Raw genomic sequence first — 25423 nt, 5'->3', positions numbered from 1 at the left:
GTTAGAGAGGGAAAGCGAATGAACAGACAGAGAGTCATTCTATAACTTGCAAAACAAGGAAAATTGTTGAGCCGAAATCCATTTCTGATTGTTTGGCTGGTGAAAACCAATTTGCCCATCATGGCGGTGTGTAAGAGGGCTCATCTCTTTTCACGCCGCTACTACATTTTTCAATTCACATCTTCACTGTCCCCGAATTAATGCAAGAAACAAGAAGCATACACACGAACACTAATGTACAGGAATGAAGGTTCTCATGCATAACGTTTCACACGCATCACGAATTTTGTATCTTGATCATGCCTTGACTCTGAGGGCTGATCAACCTTCAAAGTAGTAATTTAATCACCTTCAATTACCCAACAATGGAGAGCAAGAAGAGTGGTGTCTTCGACAGCATTGTGACAAAGCACAGTGGAGTTACTTCTTGTTGCTATGCCTTCTTGGACAATTATTGGGGTTTAAAAATTGGAGTAAATGACACTGAAGCATGCAATAATTCTCTAGTAAAAAACATTGGACGTGCATTTTTTGTTGGTTTCTTCTAGGGCTTTTTGCTTTGCCTGTAGTGTTAGTGATGCATGCACTTACGGATGGCCCTAATGCCTTTCGATGGAATTGATGATGATGATGCTCAATCGGTGTCCATCGTAAGGAATGCCAAATTCATTGCCGCAACTTTAAACAAATGCTTAGAAAGTTCCCTCAGGAGCCATCGTGTAGCTTAGCTAAAATCGACCCTTCATTCCCCTAAGCGGCCAATAAATCTCTAAGAAGACACCCTTGTCTAACTGTGCAAATCTATTCTCGACTTAAAGCCAAAATATAAATAAAAAAATAAAAAAAATACAAAGACTATTAACTTTATAACATTGGATTGCTCAGAAGGTTTTGATCTAACTGAAATCTTACGAATTAGAGGTTCGAGATTCAAATTTTCCTTTCTTCTCCTCATTTATTAAATTCCACACTTTCCATACTAAAAAGGGGGAGAAAAAAAAAAACTTACTATTGCCTTGGGTTATATTTGCCGTCCGCTTGGATATCACATATTCACCGGTAATTACTACCAAAATTCAAGGCCGAAAGAAAATATTAAAGCAATAATTAGACTACTTGGACGGTGCTCGCTTTTGGAATACGCACATTCAAAAAACGTTGATCATGCCGGTTTGGGTTGCTATTTTTAAGAGTTTTTGTAGAAAAATGTACTATATCGATTTGATGTACGTGAGGTAAAAAGGTGGTTGGAAATGTATTCACGAAAAATATATCAATTTTTCTACCCAAAAAAAAAAATCACAATCCAAAGTAGGGATGTTGGCGCAATTGCAAGTATGGCTAGTTGTTTAGTTGCTTATTTACCTACTATTCTGTCGTCCTCGTTACCAAAAAGGCGCACCTCCGTTTACAATTTGACGTTTGTGCCATTTAGTATAGGTTAATGTTTACTACAATTCTTACCTCTTCAAGAAAACAAATTAAACATTGACGTGTCAGTTACCAAGAAGGAGTATGATCGAAGTGGCAAAGATACCCAGACAATAGTGGAAGCTTTTCTCATAAACATGGTGACGCACATTGAGGAAGACCTCTAAGCGTCCTGATCCGGTAATTTCCACTGCAACCCATTCTCCGCGAAATCAGCAGCGGAATACTGCTGTTAGAAACCAACTTTTTACCTTCTTCCATGACTAACAGAGCATTAGCATAGGATCAGTTCCCTTCGGAGCATTCGCATAGGATCAGTTCTTAGCATGCTTGTCAGTTGTCAGAAAGAACTCCAAAGATGAATAACATATTTAGACAGGTTGCTGTAATTTAGACATGATTTCTGGGATTTTTTTCACATTTCAGGAACGCATAATGTCCGTACTGCAACTTTCATCAGATCAGACAAGTCCAGCAACGTACGTACATGCCTGGTCTAAGAAAGAACAGCAGATGTTTTGGAATGAAAATTTTTCGTTAGGCAAACTAGATAACTTTCTTTAACACTTGTCAACATAATTCAAAATCAGCAGACTAAAGAAAATTGAGAAACTTAATTCTTTGATCAAACTTCATAGGATCAGCTATCGAAGCAACCAAGAACATACAAGCAAAACATTGCATCAAAGACTGGAGAACTCGAGAGAAAGAAACAAAACCTCCCAGATATTCACGACCATACAAGTGATTCTGATATTCAATCCTCAATTTCCAAGTTTCATCTTTTCATTCCAATATATATATCACCACCTTCACAGACCATTGGTGATTCAACACCAATATTCGATCAGACATTCGGCTGATGAGACAACGATTTGCTTATATTGATTCAATGGAACCGCAATAAACAGAAAATAGAGTATTAAATATGTTGTGAACACTGAGAGGCACATTCTCCTCGTTGCTTCTTCGATGTTTTGTCGACACCAATTTGACTTACTCAGTCGACGAAAGAGCAGAATAATCACAAGGAAAATGCTCGAGGATCCAAATATAAGCTGCAAATACCATGTCAAAAGCCGTTACAGTTTTTTATGCCGACACAGGAAAAGGATCGGAGGCTATGTCTATCCTCGCCAATTCTACGAGAAGGTAAGCACAGAAAGTTGCTTGTCAGTAAAAGAGGAAAGAGGAAGTAATGGCTTAGTATTGCCTATTCTTCTTTATGAATTTGAAATGGCAAAATATGAATGGGAATTCTGTAGCTACCAGTTAATTTGCAATGTAAAAGATTTTCCATCTCACATAGAAGAGAGAGTTCAAGTTTTATCCCTAACATCCGCAAAGAGGAAAAATAATATGCAGAAATAAGAGAAGACAAGCTCAAGCTCAAAGTCAAGCTAACCTTAGAGAAACCATCAAAAGGACCAAACAAATTAAAAAGTAAAAAGAAGAAGAAAAATGATGGGACGATTTCAACATATAAAATAATGCAGGCTGGACAAATTCTTTAGCTAAAATCTTGAGAAGTTATTTATCCCCTTCTCAACTAGATTCTACAATTCAAATAAATATCAAAATTCCCAACTTCAGCTGGTCGTAATACCCCAAAAGACTTTACAAATGGTGAAACCACAAAAGAACAAATCTTTAGCATGAAATGCATATAAAGTATAGGGTTATAGACATGTGGATAGTGCAAATTTACTATTCAAATCATAAGTACAATTCAAAATCTTGTGCTAATTGTCTTCTCGGGTCATAGATGAAGGCGACGGTGGGGTCGTAATCCCATCCTTACGTCCTGTATGATATTCTTCTTCCAGAGGAGGAAGGTGCCTACCAGGGCTAAAATATTCCTTTGAAAATCTAGTGGGACTAGGTGAGTTAGCTCTGAAACCCGCTGGAGGGGAGGAGCTCATTCCAGGAGAACTTGGGCTGGACCTAACCTGAAACTCCCCATCTTCCCGAGGCAAAGGTGAAATTGGCAATTGGCCACCGTCATCAACTTGTTTCTTATAAAATTTATCCTCCACAATGTCATAGGAATTCCCTGTCCTTGCTTCCTGAGCAAGAGAGCACCAGCAGCAGAAAAGCCATACCGCACAATCAGCAATAGCTGGTCTGGAACAACACAAGTTATATGGTGGCAAATTAAACCTCTTCCGCATCTGAATCCTCCAAAAGCCACCGTATAGTAACCCAAAAACACAAAGGAAAATACCAGTAACCCCCAAGGCCTCCCTGACAGCCTCATTGTTGATGTTAATTGCAGCCAAATTGAAAATCCAAAAAGGAGCCATACAAAACAGAAGAAATGTCGCAATGTGCACATACATGTTGCCGAATCCAAGTCTTTCCATGTTCCAACCAAACACGCAAAAAGAACAGAACAGAGAAAGATAAGCTAAAGATATATCATCCCAAAAATCAAAAATACCCCCACTCCACTGTGGTCTCGTCTCAAGAATTCTCCCATCATCATCCCTATATGCAAATGAGAATCGCTTCTCAAGTGATTTTCTCCTCAACTGGCTCGCTCTGCTACTCTCAGCAGTGGTAGCCTGAAATTGTGCCTCCTCATCCAAATCAGATTCATAGTCTCTTCCAAGAGGGCTAAGCATGGAGTACAGAGCGGCAGCAGCAGGTGCACCAATTGCAACAGATATAGTTATTCCAACTCCTATAGCAGGTCGCTCTGATCTCCTGTATCCCAAGTTAAGGCCACATAATGCATACTGAGCGAAACAGTTCAACTGGAGTAAACTAACCACTACCATCATGTGTGCCCATTCATGAGGCTTGTAAGTACCATTCTTGCAATAAATCTTCCTAAGCTTTGAAATGTCTTCTGGTCTCCATCGTACCAGAAGCACAAGATGATAGCAACGTTGTGGATGTTGATATAGACACATTAATGTAAACAATGCATTGAGAATTTGGTTATTCACTTCAAACCAAGCATCTCTTTGGGACTTCTTTGGCAAAGCATGGTTTAGCATTCCAGTCATGACCAAGAAAAGAATTGCACCAGATACAGCAACACATGTAATCCAGATGAAAAGAGCGAGATTCATAGGATTCCGGAACCATTCTTTGGAAATTTTCCATAAAGCATTCCAATCAATTTTCCGGGAAAATAACTTACTAACTTGCTCACGAATGTGAAGACTGCTGGAAGGTACAGCACGAGAAATTTCATCCCTTTCGTGGGCAATCTGATAAAATTTTGCTGAAGGGGATGACAAGTTACCAATTTTAAAGAACCTCAGTCTATTGTGAAGCGCAGAGAAGTTATTCTGAAAATTATTTTGAGAGTCTTCATCACTTATCAACCCCCTCTGTGATGTTGAAATGTGCAGAGCAACACGACTCCCGACTTTACCATTGTTGCTTTCCTCAATTCCACCATTCTTTTCACCATTATTGGTAGACACCATATTTTCTTCTATGAAGTTTTCAGGCCCCTAAAAAGTCACAATCCCCATCTGTGGCTCACGGTCAATTTGTTCCTCCCTAGTCAACAAACTTAGCTTCAGACAGCCGTAAATTTAAAGCATTAATGCACATCAGGCCGGGCACTATGCTCCATTGCAGTAAACACATTTGAAAAACACAACCTAGATAAAACCTGAAAATACTGGTAAATCACACCCTAAGTAAAACCCAAAATCCAAAAGCACATAGGATCACCCGAAGATTAGTTCCATTTTCTTGTCAGGAAATCGGGGATAAAAGAAAAGGATACGCAAGAAAGCATTAGTTCCAGTTTGCTACTCAGAATAAGGGGATAAGAAACAGGCCTACAATAACAAATTTATAAATAGAAGCCCAACTACCAAAGAACAAACGAGAAGTCACAGCTATAAGTTCTGGGAATCAGATCAACAAGCAAAAAATTCTGGCTTGCAAAAGGTTGTGGACTACAGTCAATATTTCAACCACAAGTTAAAACCCATAAACCAAAACATCAGCTGATGCTCCAGGGTAAGGAATGATAACAGCGGAAAGATCTACAAGCTCATACTGGAATATGTAAGATAAAAGCAGAAAGAAACAAATAATTGAGCCCAGCAAGAAAAAGTACTAAAATTGGAAAAAAGAAAAAAGAAAAGAACAAGGTAATCCAGAAGTAGAGATAGTAAAAACAAACCATTTGTTTAGGAACAGATGGGAAGCGAGTGGATGAGATAAACCATCTTCACAGGAAGAAGATTGAGGGTGGTTGATTGCTTCATCGGAGAACCATGGCAGCCAGGAGTAAGAGCCGTTCAAAATTTTAAAAGAGAGGACAGAATAATAAAAGTTAAAGCAACTTTGATTCTTTTAATTTCTTTTTTTTAAAAAAAAAAAAAAATTTGGAACGCCTTCTAACATTTTGTTGGTTTCTCCAAAACTTCAATTGGGTGCAAGCGTGCAACTGGGACTAGTCAACAGGCTTTTAAGTGTAAATACATCACTTTGACCCACGCTTTCCAAACCCACCTATTAATTTTGAATGAGTTTAAATATATATTTAATTAAACTAATTTAATTGATGAATAGTGAATCAATTGATTCGACTCACTCATTTATATTTATTTAAAAATAATTATATATTTAAACTCAAATTTTAATCAGTGTTAAATAAATAAAATTAATTTTTTTACTAATTTAATAATAATTAAAATACCATTATTTCTTCTCAAATAACATGAAAAAAAAGTAGAACTTTAATTGATTCATAAATGAATAATTGAATATATCCATACTCATTTATTAAATAAGTATAAATGGATATCCATTTATAATAACTTATTTAAACGGGTATAAATGGATCCATTACCCAATGAAAATCTGCTCAAACCCATTCAAGTCAACAATTCTAACGCCTCTAGTGTAAGATAATTAGTCACTTTTTTTTTGTCGCAGCGATAAATTCCTAAAATCTAATTTAGCCTAATCCAAGGCGAGGGGGGAGGGGGACTCAATGTAAGTAAAAATTCCATCGAAAAAAGCCAATAAGGCCGCCACATATAATGACAATATAATGACAAATTGATGAAACCTTCCGCACCACCAAAGACTTGAGATAATTAGTCACGATGGCGGCTAATGTTGGGTTGACATCAACACGACGACGTCGTTGCCCTACTTTTATCAACGGGAACGGGTTGTAAAGAGCGCGGACTCAGTGCGGAGGATGTAGCGTGGCTACCAGGCAAAGAATTCCCTTCTTAATTTCTGGTAGAAAGAGCAGACAAGGAAGGAAAGAATTTTTAGAGATTTATTATTATTATTATAGCTATAGGCACCAAATCAGCAGCAAATAATAATTGCTCTTGTTGTCTTGATGATCCATCTGGAATCAATATGAATATATATGATCATATTACGCATGCAGTAGAGACTTGCAATGGTAGTAGATAAACCACTAACTCCAGGGAAAGATAGCGAGACGGGAAAAGAAATTTCACAGGCGTAACAGGCCTATCTAATCATCGGCAGAGTGACAAGTGTTGGCGGGTTTATGGCATGGACCTCACACAAGCCAACAATACTTCGTCAAGCGGCCCATAATTCCCGTCTTACCCACGGCTAGGGGTGCAAATGAGTCGAGTTGAATCGAGTTGAACTCTGACCTAATCGAGTCGAGCTTCCAGTTAATTTTGTAAAATTCGAGCTCGAGCTCGACGAACTCAAAATGTCAAGCTCGAGCGCTCGAGCTCGACGAACTCAAAATGTCAAGCTCGAGCTCGAGCTTAAAAAATAAAAAAATAATAATAATAAATTTATTTTAAAAAATGAATAAACTAATAATTTTTTAACAAATAATAAAATATAAGGGATATATGTGTAATTTTACTATTAAAATAAAAAATAAAAAATAAAAAATAAAAAATATATATAATTGAGCTCGCGAGCCAACGAGTTCAAAGTTTTGAACTCGAGCTCGAACTTGAGTTCGACCTAATTAGCTCGAGCTCGAGCTCGATATTGACCGAGCTCGAGTCGAGCTCGTACTCGAGCCGCGATCCATGAACACCCCTACCCACGACTGACTACCATATAACCACGTCTGCTCATTAAACAACCAATCACTACCCTGCATTCTCAACTTGCATGCTAAGGTAAGAAATGATCCCCATCCCATTCACAAGCCCCGCCACTAAAAAAATTTTTAAATGGGGAAAAAAAGAAAACCGGCAAGTGATGGAGAACTCCGATGGGATTTGAAAATATACGAAAACCTATAGTACAATTTACCACAAGAGATGCTCCTCTTGTTTTCCTTCTGCATTAAACATCTTGGTCTTTGCCACCTTTTGGTATGGGGTTGTAATTCAGGCACGGAACCAAAGAGTGCTTAAAGCGACTGATGGAATACCAGACTCATCGCCAATACCAAAATCAAAGAACGATGGGCATGAATCCGTGCTACACAAGCAGAAGTTTGGCGAACTAAAAATATTTCTGCAGCCTACACATGATTCCGAGCAGTAGCATCATGAATTAAAATTATCTAAGGGCTTTTATAATCTGATTGCTACTATCAAATACTTGAAATCAGTACAATTGTACCAAATACCAAAAAGAAAAACATACAAAGAACACACAGCGTCGGCACTTTATTGGGCCATTTTAAGATAGAAATACATTAGTGTAGTACATTTTAAGATGACAATGTAGGAAATGTGACACTATATTCAATATAAGAAACATACTAAATCAATTGTACACGCAGTAAAGGAACCCAAGATTATAAGAGCAGAACACGAGCATACAGGAGACACACACGACCACACCGTACAAACCAATCAAAACATAATGGGTCAAAGGTGTCAGTTAAAAAAAATAATCAAGTAAGATCATCTTCCTCCAGCTCTTTGGCCTTCAATGCTTCCTTCACTCTCAAGAGAAGAGTAGTTTTCCATGCATCCTGAAACAAATATTATAAAGACAATGCTTAGTCACCACATACAATGTTAGGATTATTGGTACAAATTCAATAGTGATCACGTTGATTTAGCAAATATCACAGCAAAAACATATCTAGCTTGCGCAGGCAGGGCAACATCAGACAAAGAGTGTGGAGCAGGCTGTCCTTTAAAGCCTTTTCACCACTTCAGAAAACACATCTAAATCCTTCAATAGAACATATATAACTTTTCAATTCTGATAACATTTTAGCAATTGCATCCATCCCTTTTTAAGTAACACCATACCAATACGAATCACATACTTAAACTTCTGTAATTATACTAAGAAGATCTCATTTGCACGTAACATGTTTATCTTTTCGCTTCATCTGTTGGTACCCAGTTCATGTCAATATAAAATACACGAACCAGAAAAAAGCTTTATCAGAACAAAGGCAGAATTTTAAGATTTCAATTCTAAAAATAGGAGAACACAGCATCAAACAACAAGTCTCAATTTACCAGCTGAGTCATGCTATCATATTCCTTCACAGCATCAGTAAACTTTGCCACATCTTCATCATCAATTGCAGCAGCCAAATCCTGTCATTACAACAGCAAACACATGAAGCCTTTATATCGTGTTTTTTTGCTGAAGAGTGGAAACAGGAAAGTGACAATCTGAGACTATATAAATTATTAAAGAGAAAATGGGCATATCTTTGGCAACTGTTGAAAGCAAAATAAGCATGAATCTGGTGAGACAAGAATGGAGTGGCTAAAGAAGTTCAGACAACTAATAAAACTATATGAAGGACTAGACAGCAGAAGCTCCCCATTTCTAGCCAGAAAAAAGACTCTTAAATGCTAAACCAGAGGATATTCAGAAGATATTACATACCGCTAAAAGTCTGTACTCCCGTGTTCCCGAGAACGTTGGATCAAGTTCCTGTACATACCAATGTCAGACAGAGAGAACAAAAGCGAAACTCTCCAGAGCCTAACCAAAAGTACCCATATCAGTAGTACCTGATACCGCTCCAGTGCATTATTGATTGCCACAACATCACCTTTACACAGTTGGCATATGCCAGCATTAAGAAGATGCCCCTTGACTCCGTACTTCAACAAGTTATTGTTAAGTGATTGTCGGGCTATGTCTTCATAAATCTCAATTGCCTTTGGATATCTGCAGGGCATTATGATTATCAGTAAACTGTGAAAATTCCAAAAAACTTAATACCCAAAAAAAAGAGATGAAGCTATGGGAATCATTTTGTGACCCTAAAATTGAGAAGTTAATGAGGTTAAATGGCCTTCTGCTATCAGAGCATTTTAAGGCAAAAACCAAAAGTCTTATGACCAATTCCTTGCTCTTTCTTGCATCTTACCGTAGTTTCCAAACTTGTATCAGCTAAAACATCATTTACATGCTACCTGGGAGTAACTACCATATGCAAGCTGGCACTCAGGCTTCTTAACCTTAAAACTTTAGTACCATCTTCCCATTTCTGCATTGACTGTTCATGACCATTTTGCATAAAACTACGTATGATAAGACAAATGGCTGGTATTTTAGTTTTCTTCACACACGCTATGCTTAAACTCTAAATAATGAGGAAAAACATAACATCTGTATTGAAGACAGGCTTACTGTTCCAATTGAGAAGCAAATTGGGCAATTTTCTGCCTGCACTGATTTGCAGTGGTGTTGACATCTTCACTTTGGAAAAGATCAGCTGCTCTCTCATAGTAGACAATAGCCTGCTCCAAATTCTGTTCTTGCTCATGTAGTTCAGCAATTTCCTAGATTCAAATAAAGGAATCAATAGCTGACACTCAAAAGTAAGGAAACATAGATTAAGGGATAAAGCAGATATCACAGCCATCATGGCATGATAGACAGTAAATATATAGCATCGTAGGTTACGAGTTCTGATAAGTTGACCAATAGTCTGTACGTATTGATGTTACAGTATCAGGAAATACTTTAGATGAGACATGAAAACTTTACATATGAATCACAAAAGTATCAAATCTACCTAAAAGACATTCTGTTCTTTCAGAAAAAAGAAAGGAGCTTCAAGAATAAGATGGAAGATAACTACACGGGCAAAAGATATTTTATTTAGGTGAAGTGACAGAGATTGCACCTTGTAGTATCTTGCGGACATATTGAGCCTTCCAATTTCCAAGAACAAATTCACGGACTGCTCCAAGCAAGATATAGACTCTGTGAAGAATCAAATTATCAGCCATCAACAGTTCCTAAAATAAAAGCTCTATAATCTAAGTGAAAAGATGATGGCTTAAATCCCAAAATGGGATTGGATGAAGATCAGAGGAAGAAAGGAACAAGAATATCAAAACAGATAAAAGCTAGGCTGGAAATTAGGATTAAAAAGAAATTTCATTGCATTTCTTCCAGTGCGGTTCAATTTGCAAAGAAGCACCTCAATAAACTACTGGAATTTTAGTAGCGCTTATTGGCAAAAAAAGATGGGGTAAAATTGGCTGCTGAAGAAGCCAACTGATAACATGAGAAACAAAGCAAGCAAAGGAAATAAAGTTTAAGACAATATTTAATCTACATTTTTGGCGTTGAAATATGGACAAGTTCCTAAAAACATCATGTAATCAATAACTAAAAACTAAGACTAATCTCCAATTTAAGCTGAAACAACCAGCCACCAGACAAATGATTGTATTGAGTGATAACCGACAGCCATAGTCTGAGCTCAAACAGTGTGTCAAAACTGGCAAGAGACCAAACCTTTAATGTTTGTCTTCTTATAGCAATGAGCAGCATCAGCATAAGCATTTGCAGCTTCATGTTTGCTATCCAACTGTGATATCAAAATTACGAAATTTAGTACAGCAAAAGAGAACAGCTACGGAATTGATACAGAAAAATAGGAGGTAGATAGATCCAAGCAATCAACAACTTTCAAATACTTACCTTCAGATGACAGCTTGCCAACTTGACATACACAGCTCCAGCTTGATCCCCTGAAAGACCCCAAAAGTCTAAATTAATGGCAAACAGCAGCAGAATTCAGCTTAACAAACTTACAGAGACTGAGTAAATAAATGTCAGTCAGGAACTACAAATAATCAATTATCAGCCACTTCAAGAAACTGAAAGGCTCGATTCCCATTTACCAAATATGAATACAAAGAGAAGAATGCGTATTTCTTAACAAGCGAAAAGACGAACGCTGAAATTTATTTATTTTTAAATCAACTTAATTACCAATACCACAAGGCAACAGCTTCTTTTTTCTTCAATAAATCTAGATTCTTGAACTAATAAATTAGAAATAACAGTTGCGCTTATGCAGTGTTTCTGATATTATTTCTAAAAATTAGAAATCATTAACTAATGTTACAACGTTATATCTAAAACTTCCCAAAACAGATATTTGTGCGTTCTAGGATGCCCTTGAATTTGCACTTCCCTATTCTTTAGATAATTAAACATCCCCAACAAGCACCAATTAGCTATAATCATAAGCCTACCTTTTGAACTGCGAAGTACAAAAGTCAAAACCTTTCCTGGTCAACGTGTCCGATCGATAACTGGATCATTTTAATCCGTCAAATCAATTAACCAATCGCATTTACCTCTAATTCACAATTAAACCCTAAACCAGCTCAATATCAAAGCAGGAAAAGGAGAACAAAATTGTAAAAATGAATCCCATTATAACTGGCGATAAAAAAGAAGATCGATCAGGAAACCATAAAAGCTTAGAAAAAGTACAGGATTTGGCGAGTTTGTAGGCGTTGGCAGCCTTGTCAAATAAATCGGCAGCGTCTTCATGTTTGGAGCCGAAGAATCCCCATCCGCCGAGCTTCTTCTCGGCTTTCTTCTCAAATTCTTCGGCTCGAGCAATCTGGTCCCCCATTCTTCGATATTTCTTCGTAGAGCAGAGGAACTTTTGATTTAATGGAGAAAATGGCTACTCAAATAGGAAAAGGTAAAGAAACGCGACAGGGCACCGTACGCTTTTTGCTAATGCGGTAATGCCACGTACCATTTTACCTATTCTTCTTCGCCCAGCAAAAAGCCCAGCTAAAACGGAAACGGTTTGGTTTGGGCCTCGGCCGTCCATAGTCCATTCCTCTGATCAAACCTCGTTGACATCCCTCCCCAGGCCCGTACAACAATTCTTGGATTCGATTCCGATGGCCTTTGGAAAAAGAATGGAGTGGGCCAATGGAACTTGCAAATTGACGACCCTCCGTCCCGTCATGCTGAGTTTTTCCAGTTCTTTTTTTTTTTTTAAAGTTTTCATTGGTTTTTTGTTTTCATTTTTATTTCATTGATGGAATCTATTCGATTAAAAAGGGTATTTAGTAATGGGTATGAGGGACATGAATTGGTATTACAGTAAATGATACTCTTTTCTATCGTTTAGTATACTGTTATGGAAATTACTCAATAAGAAAGACATTGTTATATCTTGCTCTCTATCTTTTTCAATCATAACTTATTAGATTCCAACCAATTAATTAATCAATAGCATATATACATCCCATAGCCAAAACCAAAACAAGTAAGAAAAAATAAACAAAAACTATATGATTTTGCTTCCAAGTTCGATTTGAACCAAAAAAGCCTTGTAATCACACATGTATCTCAAAATTTCGGCTGTAGATGTTTACTATTAGGGTTAGTTTCAGATAGACATCGGATTTGTTTGGATTGAGGATTATTTTATCAAAATTTATTTGCTTACATCATCATTACAATTTTCAACACACCCTTTTATCTTTTCAATTAATTTTTTATCTCACATACATCACATCACAAAAAAGTACTACAGTAAAAATATCTCAAATAATTTACAATCCAAACAGAGCGGATCTTGTTTTGCTGCCCATGAACTCTTCTCCATTATTTATGGACCACACGTAATTATTAGTAAATGGACAATAAACACGTCATTCCAATTCGGCACTCTAATGAATAAGACAATTTAACACGGTCCTACATCGTCCAGGGCGGCTGGTTTCTATATAAAAAAGGGCAAATTATTCAATTGGCCCTTGAACTCTTTGTCTAAGTAAAAATAAGTCCCTCATCTATTTTTTGCTGACTTTAAACCCTCGAACTTGTAAAATTGGACACCCGTGACCCTTTTAGCCAGTTTTTCCGGTTTTGTAATCGGAAAGTGAATTCACACGAATGCCAGTATGCTTTTAAGAAGGGCATTTTTGTCCGCATATTCTAAGCAAAAAAGGAATAACTCCTCTCTCCTCATTGACTTCTTCACCGATGCTGTCTCTCTCTCCTCTCCTCTCTCCCGCAACCTCTCCCTCTCCCTCCTATTCATCTCCTCCCCCATGGAAAAACCTAACCCCATTCTCTTCTCCCAAAATCAAATGCCCAGACAAGACACTCATGGAAAAAACCGGCAAGACACAATCAATCACAGCACACTTCATCAACTTCACCTCTTCAAAATCTGCCTCCAATTTGATAGCAAAAACCCAAATCTTCGAATTCGAAACAGAATACATGTTGAAAAAATTACTCCCACCCGCCAATTTCACCGAAACGCCATGAGAAACCGCGAAAACAATGCCATACTTGTTATCATCGAACCTCAAATCCCTATGGTTAGATCGAACCTTGAGCTTCACAAACGCCTTCCGGGTAGGATGAAAAGTAAAGAAGCGGAAGAGAACAACTGTGCTGCCGAGGAAAGGTGAGGAGGTGATGAAAATAGAACGAGGGTTAGGGTTAGAGAGGAGGTGGAGGAAGGCAGCGGAGGAGGTGGGAGAAGGGACGAGAGTGGAGGGAGAAGGGAAGGAAGAGAGGGGAGAGAGAAGGGTAAAGAGACAAAGAGGTGTCGGAATGGTGAAGGGCGAGGGAGTTGGAATTGGAATCGAAGAGGAAAGAGGTGATGTGGGAAGGTAGAGAATACTGGACAAGCGAGTTTTGAATCTTTTGACAAAAATGCCCTTCTTAAAAGCATACTGGCATTCGTGTGAATTCACTTTTCGGTTGCAAAACCGGAGAAACTGGCTAAAAGGGTCACGGGTGTCCAATTTTACAAGTTCGAGGGCTTAAAGTCAGCAAAAAATAGATAAGGGACTTATTTTTACTTAGACAAAGAGTTCAAGGGTCAATTGGATAATTTGCCCTATAAAAAATGGACAGGCAATAAATCTAGTAGCACAACATTCAGGACTAGGACAGACGACTCTGCTGCAATGCAACCATGTTAAAAACCACAAAAGTCAGATCCAAAAATGTCCCGAAATGGTTTCTGGGCATCCTATCTACGTCCTTATCTGATTTCATAATTGATTCGGCCCATTAAATCGTCATCAACTTTTCTACTGCCATCTCGCATTGTATGTAGGTGGAGTAATCCCAGGTCCGGCTGATGCAAGTATTTGTCGATTTAACATTCTGTTCTGCCCCATGATTCATGAAACCCCGAATGATTTTTAACCCCTCGTCTCCCCCAGTTTTTTGTGCAGAGCGAACGGCCCACCGCGTGGAGTTTGTTGGGGGCGGTTGTCGCTTTCTTTTTCAGCTGCGACTGCTGCTGAAATTTCACCTCTCTCTACAGGTATGTATATTAATAAGCCCGTAGTACTCTGAGGCTGAGGGCATGACATGACAGACTTTTGTTCCGGAGGACGAAGGAACAATGAAACAACAACAACAACAGCAGAGAGATGCCGGAGCAAGTGCTCCTCTTTTACCGGAGGTGGTGGTTCAGTCAGACGGGGTGGGAATATCAGAGGGGGCATCAATGTATAGTGCCATTTTTAATGTGTCAACCAGCATGGTTGGTGCAGGCATCATGTCTATTCCGGCAACTTTTAAGGTTCTGGGAATAATCCCCAGTTTCGTAGTAATCTTGATTGTTGCCTTCTTTGTTGAGGTCACGGTGGAATTCTTGTTGAAGTACACCCGTCATACGGGAGAGTTGGATTCTTATGGTGCTCTGATGGCCGAGTCATTTGGCAAGCCTGGAGCTGTTGCTCTTCAAGTTTGTGTCTTGGTCACTAACCTCGGTGCCATGATTATTTATTTGATTATTATTGGTACGTTTCTGATAGTTTGATTATTATTTACATAGGACTACCTATCTAGCGACTTTGATTACTTTTGTTTGGTCTGCAATATGCATTTCTTTTGTATGTCACCTCTATGTCTCAGAAGAAGGAAGATATGATTTTATCAGTTCAATTACGACATGTACTAGTACTTTCTTTTGTTTGGAATTGCCAGCGTTCGGGGGCTTGAATTTGATAGTAAAATTGATATAGTTGCCTACTTCAGTCACAGATGGTTACAATTTGCCGTGTACATGCTTGCACCAGTTTGTTGTCCTTTACTAGCTTTATTACTTTGTTAGTTAGCTCAGTTAGTCTCCCATGGTTGAGCCAGAAACTGAGGGATCAGCTGGATGTCCACCTACAAGTTCAAAAACGACAAATGCCAACAAAGAGCAATACGTTCGTAATTAGTTGAAGTGTACTCTTGAATTCTATGTAATTATGTAGGTGAATTGAAACTGACATTGTCCAATTAAGTATAGGATTGTGACATGATTGTGACATCACCTGCACAGAGATGCTTTTCATCATCGTGGTTCAGGACTCATTCAAATTCATGTATGTAGGAGACGTGCTCTCAGGAAATTGTTCTGGAGGGTCAATTCACACGGGTGTACTTCAGGAATGGTTTGGCACCCATTGGTGGAATTCGCGTGCATATGCGCTTTTGTTTGTCGTGCTCTTTATTATGCTTCCATTGGTTATTTTACGGAGAATTGGTGAGTAGAAAATGTTAAAGTATGTGTTTTCAACCAACGCGTGGTGATCCTAGTGATTACTATCCTGATTGAATTTCAAGAATTACGTACATGTGCAACAAAAACTTGATTTGAGGGACATCTTATATCATTCTTCGTTTTCTTTGGCATAGGGATTTGATCACCCTTAGATATCAGAAATCTGACTTTTAAAGGGATTTGTGATGTTATTTGATGATTTTCGGGGCTAAATAAGAAACAGAAAATTGTTGGAACTTGGTAAACATTATAACACTGTGATAACTAAGTCTTTTATAGCTTGCCTCTGCAGACTCTTTGCGACATGCTTCAGCAGCATCTATTCTACTGGCGGTGCTCTTTGTTGTGCTCTGTTCAGGAATGGCCATACAAGCAATGTGGGAAGGTAAAACACAAAAAGCAAGACTTGTACCAGACTTTGCGCATGGGATGTCGTTCTTTGATCTTTTCACCACAATTCCGGTCATTGCTACAGCCTTTGGATGCCATGTTAACGGTAAGAGATCATATAGGATGTCTTGAATAGTTAGCAAAGTATTACTTCTTTATTTAGCATGTTTTTCTGGGACCTTGATGCTCTACTCAGGAGCGAGTTTATTCTTTTATGGGACATACTATTCTATTTTTTCTGCGTCATTATACTTAATTTTCCATGTGACAGTGCCAGCAAAAGATAAGTGGAAAAGCATTAATAATGATTAGGAATTGAACTACTAAATTCCCACAATGCTTGCTCTATATCATATTGTCTGCATCCTTAAAGCCGTTCACTCAAGTCTTGCTTAGAGCCTTTTTTTTTTTTGTTTTTTTTAATTGTGGATAGCTTAAGTTGCTACCGTGCTGTTTCTTTTACTTCATTTAGTGATCGTGGGTTAGCAATATTGACAGACCTACTTTTTTATCCTGGCGTAGCAACTTTTTTAATAAGCCAAACATGCCTTCTTGGAGTCACATTTGATATTCGGTTCTCGACTCTCATGAGATATGGAAATATATTGAACTTTTAAACTAGAATTTCAGCATTTCAAATTGCTTAGTAAATATTGTCTTTTTATCAAAAATTTCTCTGGTAGGATGACTAATTCTAGCAACATCACCAGTTACAGCTGCTCTCTCTATCCCTACCATCAGTTATTACAGTTAGTTTTGTCACTGGGTAAACTTTTTGTCCAGTCTAATATGGTCGTTTTTAAGATTTCTCGCTTAACCTGAAACCGAGAAGTGCCTCTTTGAGTTGCTTGCAGATGTTGCTCGTTCCTTTCTTTTGTTAGTTGTTTTCTCCTTTCCTGGAAAGCAACAATGTTTATTTGAAACTTGTTCATTCTGACATTATTTTCACTGTGGAATCTATCAATTGCTGAACTTGTTTGTGGGTCACCCCTGGTTTTATAAGTTAAAGCAAATGTGTTAAGCTAAATTATTTGTATTCTGAAAGCTTTGAGATCCTGCAATCCACCCGTGTCCCTATACTTTTAGTTTGAGCACATTTACTTTCTAGTCTTTCATTGGAAAGCTGCCAATGTAATCCTTTTTAGGTATTTTCGCTGATTGACTAATGCCAATTACGACCGGTATAGTGGGAAATCTGTTTATATCTGGTGCAGTAGCACTTCTTCTGTTAAATGTACTATTATTCTCTGGGCTCCTCAATTCTGCAGTTCATCCCATAAGAGCAGAGCTAGGAAGACCTTCTCAAATGAGCTTGGCAGTTCGGATTTCTCTGGTACTCTGTATCGCCATTTACTTTGCAGTTGGCTTCTTCGGTTACGTACTATTTGGCGACTCAATTATGGCCGACATGCTCGTCAACTTTGATGCTGTTTCAGATTCCGTCATTGGTAAATTACTCAATGACACTATTCGGTTGAGTTATGCAATTCACCTCATGCTGGTTTTTCCTGTGATGAACTTTTCCTTAAGAGCTAATGTGGACGAACTTCTCTTTTCAAAGAGACCTTTGTTGACGACAGATTCTATCAGATTTTTATCTCTTACCTGCGTTCTGCTTGCATTTACTTATGTGGCTGCTGTGGCCGTCCCAAATATATGGTACTTCTTCCAGTTTATGGGAACAACCACAGTCGTGTGCCTCATGTTCATTTTCCCAAGCTCGCTTATTCTTAGGTATGAAATTCTGTTGTCTCTTTCTGTTTAATCTAAATGTAATGAATGTGCTTCTTACCTTGTGGAGTATTCGTTTTTTGCAAATTTCCTGCAGAGATGTTCATTGCATATCCACCTGCCGTGATAGGATTCTGGCCATACTGGTGATCGTCCTTGCGGTAGGGACTAGTTTGATTGCCATTTCCTCTAATATATACAACTACATTGGATAGAAATGATAAAAGTGACGTAGCAGAATTGATCCTGTACGGGTATGGAGGAAAGTGATGAGAATGCGGAGGTAACCATACATCCTGAGACAATAACTCCTTTATACTGCCTTTGAATCTCTCCGCTTTGGCTTTTCCAGAGGCAGGGGAAATGGGTAAAGGGCCTCCTAGAGGTCGCCGCCGCGGTTAATTCACAGGTTAACCGTGGGATTTTTCAGGCATTGACTTGAGAATCTCCGTCACTCGCAAGATGTTTCTTTTATTGACTTCTTGTTACTCACTGTGAACTGAGCAACAAGTGTGTCCATAAAGTGTTATTAAAAAAAAATATATATATATATATATATAGGAATCGTGTGTCAGCATTCCTGGAAAATGTTATGATAGATGGTGAAGGAGAATTTTAATAAAGAAATGAAGCACCTGGAAAGCCCTGCTAGCTGCATTTGCTCTTAGGTTGGATTTCCTGCACTTGTAGTTTTGGTGCCTTAAGCTCCCACCAGCTTCCCCGTTTTTTTGAAACCTAATTAATAGGCGGTGGTCCTGTTGGATCCCAAGAGATTGAATCATGATCAACATAGATAAAACTACGCTCTCCTTGCCCTGACTGGAATAATTTTTTTTTTTTTTTAAAACCTGTATCCCTTCAAAAAAAGAAAAAAAAAAAAGGCTGTTAGTAGACTGCCTTAATTCTTTACTACAAGCAAAAAAGTGCTTTTGGCATGATCAATAATCCATTCAAGGAAACGCACGACTTAAATGTGTATGGAAAACCTGGTAACACTTTGTCTCAGTTGAAAAAGATCAGAAAAATAAAATAGTCAAAGCAGGCAACCTCTCCATGGACGAGTTCAATGCATTCAAAGTCTCAAATCAAGGGTTTTCCATTCTTGAAAGAAGGTTGGAAATGATTTGCACGTGACGCGATGGAGATCCCTGGCAGCGATTGATTGTGATATTGCATTAATTGCCCTACACAACAAGCCAGCATACTTTGTAGCAACTCTTCTCTTCTTCATCCATCGCCTAGCCAACAACCCGGTTTGGCTGTGGCTAATTATCAACAACCCACGGTGTAGTATTTTATAATTTTATTGGGCCGTGCATATGATATGCTTTAATCATTAGTAGCAAATGCTGGTTGCTCCATCCGTCGGGACCCCTCGTCCATCAAAGATTTGTCGTCGGCTGAAATTTCTACAAGCCTACGTAACCCTGAAAGGGATCCGCATCGTAGATCCAACAGCACTTTTTGATGAATGACAGGCAGACAATAATAATAATTATCATGTACAGGACTCAGACAACCTCATATCACCCACAATTCCGACCACATACATTGTCATATTCTTAATTCAACTCCTATTTCCACGTCCATGTACACTTTTCCTGCCAGCCAGAACCACAAGTACTCCACTTACGTCCCACCATCCCAGCCGCCCATGCTACACAATTTTTACCACTAAATTCCCTCTTTACCCTTGATTTCCTTGCCTCTGGGGGGGAAATGGTGATAGCCAACAACAATTTCTTTTTCCCCTTTCGGTGCAATATAAGACAATTCGAATTTCATCTCATGTCCAAAGAAAAGAATTTCTGTAATATAATATCGTTTCACCCACCTGCCGAAATTTTGACTCTGCTGCTTTAGAAAGGTCACGTTGGTCAATGCACGAACTGGTCCGTAAATTTTGAAACATTCATATGATTCATGAAGTAGAAGGCAAGAAAGAGCAACAGCTGACAAACATCAGGCGCAAATATAAAGCATATCCAAAGCCCGAGTCCCAACCAACTTCCAGCGAGGGATGATGGCTCCGGCTGTAAAGGATGACGCCGGAGCACGCGTTCCTCTGTTGCCGGACCTCGACTCGCCACCGGAGAAAGGACCATCGATTCCCGGAGCTGTGTTCAATGTCTCCACGAGTATTATTGGTGCAGGGATTATGTCCATCCCTGCGACCCTTAAAGTCTTAGGCGTTGTACCAGCTTTTGTGATGATAGTGGTGATCGGGGTGATAGTAGATATATCGGTCGAGTTCTTGTTAAGGTTTACGTACAACGGCGAGTCTAGGACGTATGCCGGATTAATGTATGAATCTTTTGGTCGGGTTGGTTCCGTGGCGGTTCAAATTTGTGTCATGCTCACCAATCTTGGTTGCTTGATCATTTATCTAATAATCATCGGTAAGCAACATCTTGGTTTTAAGTTTACCATTTACTGCAAGTCTACCTGCTAAAATAAGCTCAGCATGTTTTCTTGTGTCCAAGTTCTGATTACCTACTAGTAATCGGACGGGGTTGATAACGTCGTATTAAGTGATGGTTATAAACCTCGTAAAAGTGACTCTGGCGCTATCTGTGCATGATTTTGTCGGGATCGTTTACATAATTGCAATTAAGTGGTTGTTTACCGCTTATACAATGTTTATTAGGAGATGTCCTCTCTGGGAAAGGGGCAGAGCACTTGGGTGTTTTACAAGAATGGTTTGGCGTCCACTGGTGGAATGCGCGTGCGGTTGCAATCCTCTTCATAGTTTTGTTTGTCATGCTACCGCTAGTCTTGTATCGCAGAGTAGGTGAGTGACAACCACCAAGTCTTCTTCTGAGCCGTTCCTTTACTTCTTAACATGTTCATGCAAAGTCTAACACTATCGACAATGATCTTTTACACGGTATAAGATATGATTACATATTGCTTATGAATTAGTGTCTGTCTCACTTGGCTTTTCATTGCAGAATCTTTATGGCTTAGTTCAGCCGTATCCGTATTTCTAGCAGTTGTATTCGTTGGAATATGCTCAGTGATGGCAATATATGCACTTGCGCGTGGAGAAACTAGGAGTATAAGGGTAGTACCAGAGCTTGATAATGGAGCGTCCTTCTTCAACCTTTTCACAGCTTTTCCTGTTATTATTACAGCCTTTACATTTCACTTCAATGGTAAGAAAAAAGCATGCTTCAAGTGCTTGACTTTTTTGTGGCATTTAAAAAAAAATGTTAACAATGTGCTTGTCCACTCTGTCTCATATTCGAACAAATTTTGTTGGCGAATGGCTTGGTAGTTCATCCTATTGGAGTTGAGCTTGGTAAACCTGCTGCTATGATCTCGGCCGTCAGAATCTCATTAGTACTCTGTGGTGCTCTCTACTTCACCATTGGCATTTTCGGGTACCTCCTTTTTGGGGATTCGGTCATGGATGACATACTGGTGAATTTTGATCAAGGTTCTGGTTCAACAATTAGCTCATTACTCAATGACATAGTTAGACTAAGCTATGCACTCCATTTGATGCTGGTGTTTCCACTTGTCAACTTCTCTTTGAGGGCCAACATCGATGAACTTCTGTTCCCTAAGAGGGCTGTTTTGGCAACAGATAACAAGAGATTTGTCATTCTTACTCTAGTCTTGTTAGGCTTCTCCTACGTTGCAACAATAGCCATTCCCAGTATATGGTACTTCTTTCAGTTCATGGGATCAACTTCTGCTGTCTGCCTTGCCTTCATCTTCCCAGGCGTAATTGCTTTAAGGTATTGCCGAACCCACCTTATGCTGATAGTAAGGGGAAAAAGCAAAAGATTAACTGAAATTGCCCTTGTTTTCTTGGTTTCTGATTTCGCTGTTAAATTGAACCATTTGTTTTTTTTTACCCCTTTGGCAGAGATATCCACGGCATTTCAACAAGAAGGGACAGAATAATAGCAGCAGCAATGGTCATTCTAGCTGTTGTGACAAGCACCATAGCTATTTCTACGAATGTATACAAGTTAGTTGGAAACAAGTCATAGGTCTTTCTCTTTTTCAGCTTTGTTGTGGTTGAGTTGTATGTTTTCCTGTATAATAGCAAATGTGGATTGTATTGTTTCTATCAGGTGGACTTTTGTTCAAGAGCTTTCAACCTGAGCGTTGAGAACATGACTCACTAACACTTTGCTAACTTCTTGAATCAATTATTACTAACACAGCACACTTTTTAACTTGAGATTAGCACTAATGCAATATTAGTATCCTTCAGTTGATCGATGGACATAAGAATAAGGGATGCTTCCACTCTCCAGATCTTCTCGACTCTATTTGCTACTGTAAGTTCGTCCAGAAGCTAGGACACCGTTACGGAACAAACCATCCAAGCCTTTACAAGAGGTTCTACTAAGATTCTAAAGGCACAATCACCTTTAAAGCTGGCTTGAAAGAATAATGATAAATCTACAACTACCAGCTTAAACCAACAGTTCAAAGATAGCAGCGTAATATTCGACACAGCATAGCATTTTGCCAAGTACCTTTTCGTCTTCTGATAGGAAGCCACCAATGTTCCGTCTCAGCCAAAAGATCGACACTACTTAGATCAAGATAACGAATTAAAACCAAGTACTAGCCTCTCTCTTCTCCTTCAATCTGCTTATCTAATTCAAGTAGTAGTATATTTCTGTCTCAGCTTCTTCAATATACCTTGGGTAAATTACATGTGTAATCTGAGGTGGTTTCATTTATTGTCACATTATCCCCTAACGTTTTAAAATGTTCACTTCATCCCTTATAGTTTTATATAAAGTTGAAATTTGACCAAAAATATCTATGTAACGTCGTTAATTGAAATATCAACAATACCCTTACTTAAATGCTAAATTAATAGATGGTTTAACCATCTTGTATAAAGTGTAGGGAAACAGTAAAGTAGATATTTATATAAATCATAAGCGAGTTGCATGAATATCAAAATTTTATCACATGCGGCCTCGAATGCCTTAACCGATTATGCATTCCGTCTATTTTTAACTTTACATAAAATCACAAGTGGGTTATGTGGTTATTTTAAAATTTTAAGGGGGTCATCTAGCATTCTATAAAATCACAGGAGGTAATAAGTAATTTGCCCATATACTTATATCCTTTTTTCCAAGCCCAAAGGACTTTTGATATTTTGACAAACCCTAATTCCCGTGAGAACCCCCGTATACTTATATCCTAATAGCTAACTTTGCGGTGGGAGGGGGGGGGGGGGGGGCGGGGGACTTATTTATGGCTATTATCAGTATTATGCTACCTCGTTGATCTCACAAAATTGCGTAGAACGATGAATAGGCATTTTGAAATGATAGTAAGCAGTAAGATTCAAGGCAGGTAAGTTAATATCCTACAAAGGGAGGAGGCTCTGCAATCTGCATACGCTTACTCATGATTTTTAGCAAGTGTGGGAGATAAAACTAGAGAGATTGAGCATCCGACACAGAATCAAGATAATCAATGGTACCATCGCACAGCTACATTGTCAAAACAGTACGGAAGAGGGTGAAGTTGAGGAAACCGAAGAAGCAGCCCCTTTGTCACTGAGAAGGCGTGATACATCTTCATACCCCATCATTCTTGAAATGTAAAGAGGAGTAGCACCTTTCTTGCTCTTGGCATTAACATTGGCTCCTCGATTAATCAGCACCTCCACGGTCTCGAAGCATCCACCTTCAACAGCCAAATGCAACGGGGTGTGGCCTTCAGCATCCTGGCATTCCAACTCAGCCCCAAATTCAACCAGTGTCATAACTGCATCTTTGTGCCCTTTGATAGCAGCCATATGTATTGCCGTCAAACCATACTGATCACAGAAGTTCATGGATGCACCCGTCTCTAGCAGTGACTCAAGCAGCTTCAATTCTCCACGTCTCGCAGCATGAAGCACTGCCTCGCCTCGCTCAAGCACTCTCGCTACCTCAAACTGCATTTTCAGCAAATTCATCATATTATGAGTTGGGACTTCGGACTTTATATCGTGCTACAATTTTAGTAACAAAGGAAGCAAGAGGGAAAAAAAAAAAAAAAGCATCAATGGCTATGCCCTTGCAAAATGAAGTGGTAGACTGTAGACAATTCATCGCTTACGTGTCCTTTATCTCGTGCAACATCAATAGCTGAACGGCCCAGATCTTTTTCTGCTATATTTGGGTTGGCTTGCATTTCAATTAACATGTCCACCATCTGACGATGTCCAGTCGCCGCGGCCCTAAACAAAGCCGTCCGACCATCTCTGCATCTCGCGTCCACGCTCGCCCCTGCACCTAATAACAGCTTAGCGCAGCCCAAGTGTCCCCTGCTTGCCGCCAAATGCAGCGGCGTCCTTCCCTCCTTATCTCTACCATCCAGCGAACCAAGGTCCTTCATTCTCACAATCCTCTCAACCTGGTCCGTCCGATCAAAGGCCGCAGCCACGTGTAACTCCGTCCACCCCTTCGACGCCAACCTCGCGTCATCCAAGCCCGCAAGGGCGCCAACCTTCAGCCCAGCTTCCACGAGCAGACTAACCATTTCATCCGAGTTTTCCCTGGCCTGAGTGGCGGCTCGATACAAGGACTCAGCATCCCGAGTTGAGAGATCAGCAACCACAGACCTTTGGCGCTTGATAATGCTCCTGACGGCCTCGATATCTCCGATGCCGGAGGCATGGTGGAGAAGCAACGGGCCCACAAAAGCAACCTTGAGCTTGAGGTCGCGAGTGGGGCGGTGGGGGACGGAGTTGAACCAGGAGGTAAGGAAGTCGGGGTGAGTTGAATCGGGAGTGAGGTCGGGTGCAAGGGCGGTCTTGATGAGGAAACGGTCGGAAGGACAACGGGGGAAGGTGGGAGGGAGGAGGGATTGGGGCTTGAGGATGATTTGTAAGGGAGCGGTGGATAAGGGAGGGAGGAGTCCAGCGGGTGGGTTGACCAGGAACTTGTGGGGAGCGGAGGTCTGGACCTTGAAGGCCACGGGGGCGGCGGGAATGACTTAGGTGAGAGTGAGATTGACTCGGCATTTGCAGCCCAGAGCAAAATCTATGCGAATTTCTTGGTCGGATACCTCAACTAATTTCTCCATCCTGAGCCCCTCCGGTCCTCCCTCAACTAATGAACAAATGCTTGAATTGTTTGTATCACCAGTAGGGGTACAATTACAATTCCTTTGTTCATA

The 25423-nt window shown here is 39.5% G+C and overlaps 4 protein-coding genes and 1 pseudogene across 13 annotated transcripts; 2 read left to right on the top strand and 3 right to left on the bottom strand.

The window, feature by feature from the left end:
• Window positions 1-3025: 3025 nt before the first annotated feature.
• On the bottom strand, window positions 3026-5840 carry LOC113730286 (uncharacterized). 5 transcript variants are annotated; one of them, XM_027254883.2, is made up of 2 exons: window positions 5585-5840; window positions 3026-5062 (listed from the first exon to the last, which is right to left on the bottom strand). In XM_027254883.2, exon 2 carries the CDS (start codon window positions 4869-4871, stop codon window positions 3174-3176), a length of 1698 nt encoding a protein of 565 aa, XP_027110684.1. In that variant the 5' UTR covers window positions 4872-5062; window positions 5585-5840; the 3' UTR covers window positions 3026-3173. The 5 variants fall into 5 exon arrangements, 4 of the variants coding, with proteins under 4 accessions (XP_027110684.1, XP_027110686.1, XP_027110688.1 ...); XM_027254885.2 differs by having other exon boundaries at window positions 3026-5051; XM_027254887.2 differs by having other exon boundaries at window positions 3026-4964.
• Window positions 5841-8013: 2173 nt separating this feature from the next.
• Window positions 8014-12348, bottom strand: LOC113730285 (alpha-soluble NSF attachment protein). Its single transcript, XM_027254880.2, has 9 exons — window positions 12094-12348; window positions 11290-11339; window positions 11104-11176; window positions 10484-10563; window positions 9985-10136; window positions 9360-9519; window positions 9232-9279; window positions 8853-8933; window positions 8014-8350 (listed from the first exon to the last, which is right to left on the bottom strand). Exons 1-9 carry the CDS (start codon window positions 12236-12238, stop codon window positions 8270-8272), a joined length of 870 nt encoding a protein of 289 aa, XP_027110681.1. The 5' UTR covers window positions 12239-12348; the 3' UTR covers window positions 8014-8269.
• A 1273-nt stretch (window positions 12349-13621) lies between these two features.
• On the top strand, window positions 13622-18938 carry LOC113730284 (amino acid transporter AVT6C-like). 5 transcript variants are annotated; one of them, XM_027254879.2, is made up of 7 exons: window positions 13622-14719; window positions 14814-15398; window positions 15980-16132; window positions 16443-16646; window positions 17809-17988; window positions 18102-18274; window positions 18369-18938. In XM_027254879.2, the coding sequence occupies exons 2-6, from the start codon at window positions 14999-15001 to the stop codon at window positions 18272-18274; spliced, it is 1110 nt and encodes a 369-aa protein (XP_027110680.1). In that variant the 5' UTR covers window positions 13622-14719; window positions 14814-14998; the 3' UTR covers window positions 18369-18938. The 5 variants fall into 5 exon arrangements, with proteins under 5 accessions (XP_027110680.1, XP_027110679.1, XP_027110677.1 ...); XM_027254876.2 differs by having other exon boundaries at window positions 13624-14719; window positions 17809-18274; XM_072078320.1 differs by having other exon boundaries at window positions 13624-14734; window positions 17809-18274.
• Window positions 18939-19893: 955 nt separating this feature from the next.
• Window positions 19894-22355, top strand: LOC113730283 (amino acid transporter AVT6C). Of its 2 annotated transcripts, XM_027254874.2 has the most exons (5): window positions 19903-20670; window positions 20919-21062; window positions 21223-21426; window positions 21549-22014; window positions 22146-22355. In XM_027254874.2, the coding sequence occupies exons 1-5, from the start codon at window positions 20292-20294 to the stop codon at window positions 22270-22272; spliced, it is 1320 nt and encodes a 439-aa protein (XP_027110675.2). In that variant the 5' UTR covers window positions 19903-20291; the 3' UTR covers window positions 22273-22355. The 2 variants fall into 2 exon arrangements, with proteins under 2 accessions (XP_027110676.2, XP_027110675.2); XM_027254875.2 differs by lacking the exon at window positions 20919-21062 and having other exon boundaries at window positions 19894-20670.
• A 1194-nt stretch (window positions 22356-23549) lies between these two features.
• On the bottom strand, window positions 23550-25330 carry LOC113730282 (protein VAPYRIN-LIKE-like; annotated as a pseudogene).
• Between the last annotated feature and the right edge of the window lie 93 nt (window positions 25331-25423).

The sequence above is a fragment of the Coffea arabica genome, chromosome 2e, assembly GCF_036785885.1.
Source record: "Coffea arabica cultivar ET-39 chromosome 2e, Coffea Arabica ET-39 HiFi, whole genome shotgun sequence".
Classification (NCBI taxonomy): Eukaryota; Viridiplantae; Streptophyta; class Magnoliopsida; order Gentianales; family Rubiaceae; genus Coffea; species Coffea arabica.
Note: the sequence above shows the minus strand (reverse complement) of the source record. Positions and strands in the feature narration are given on the sequence as shown.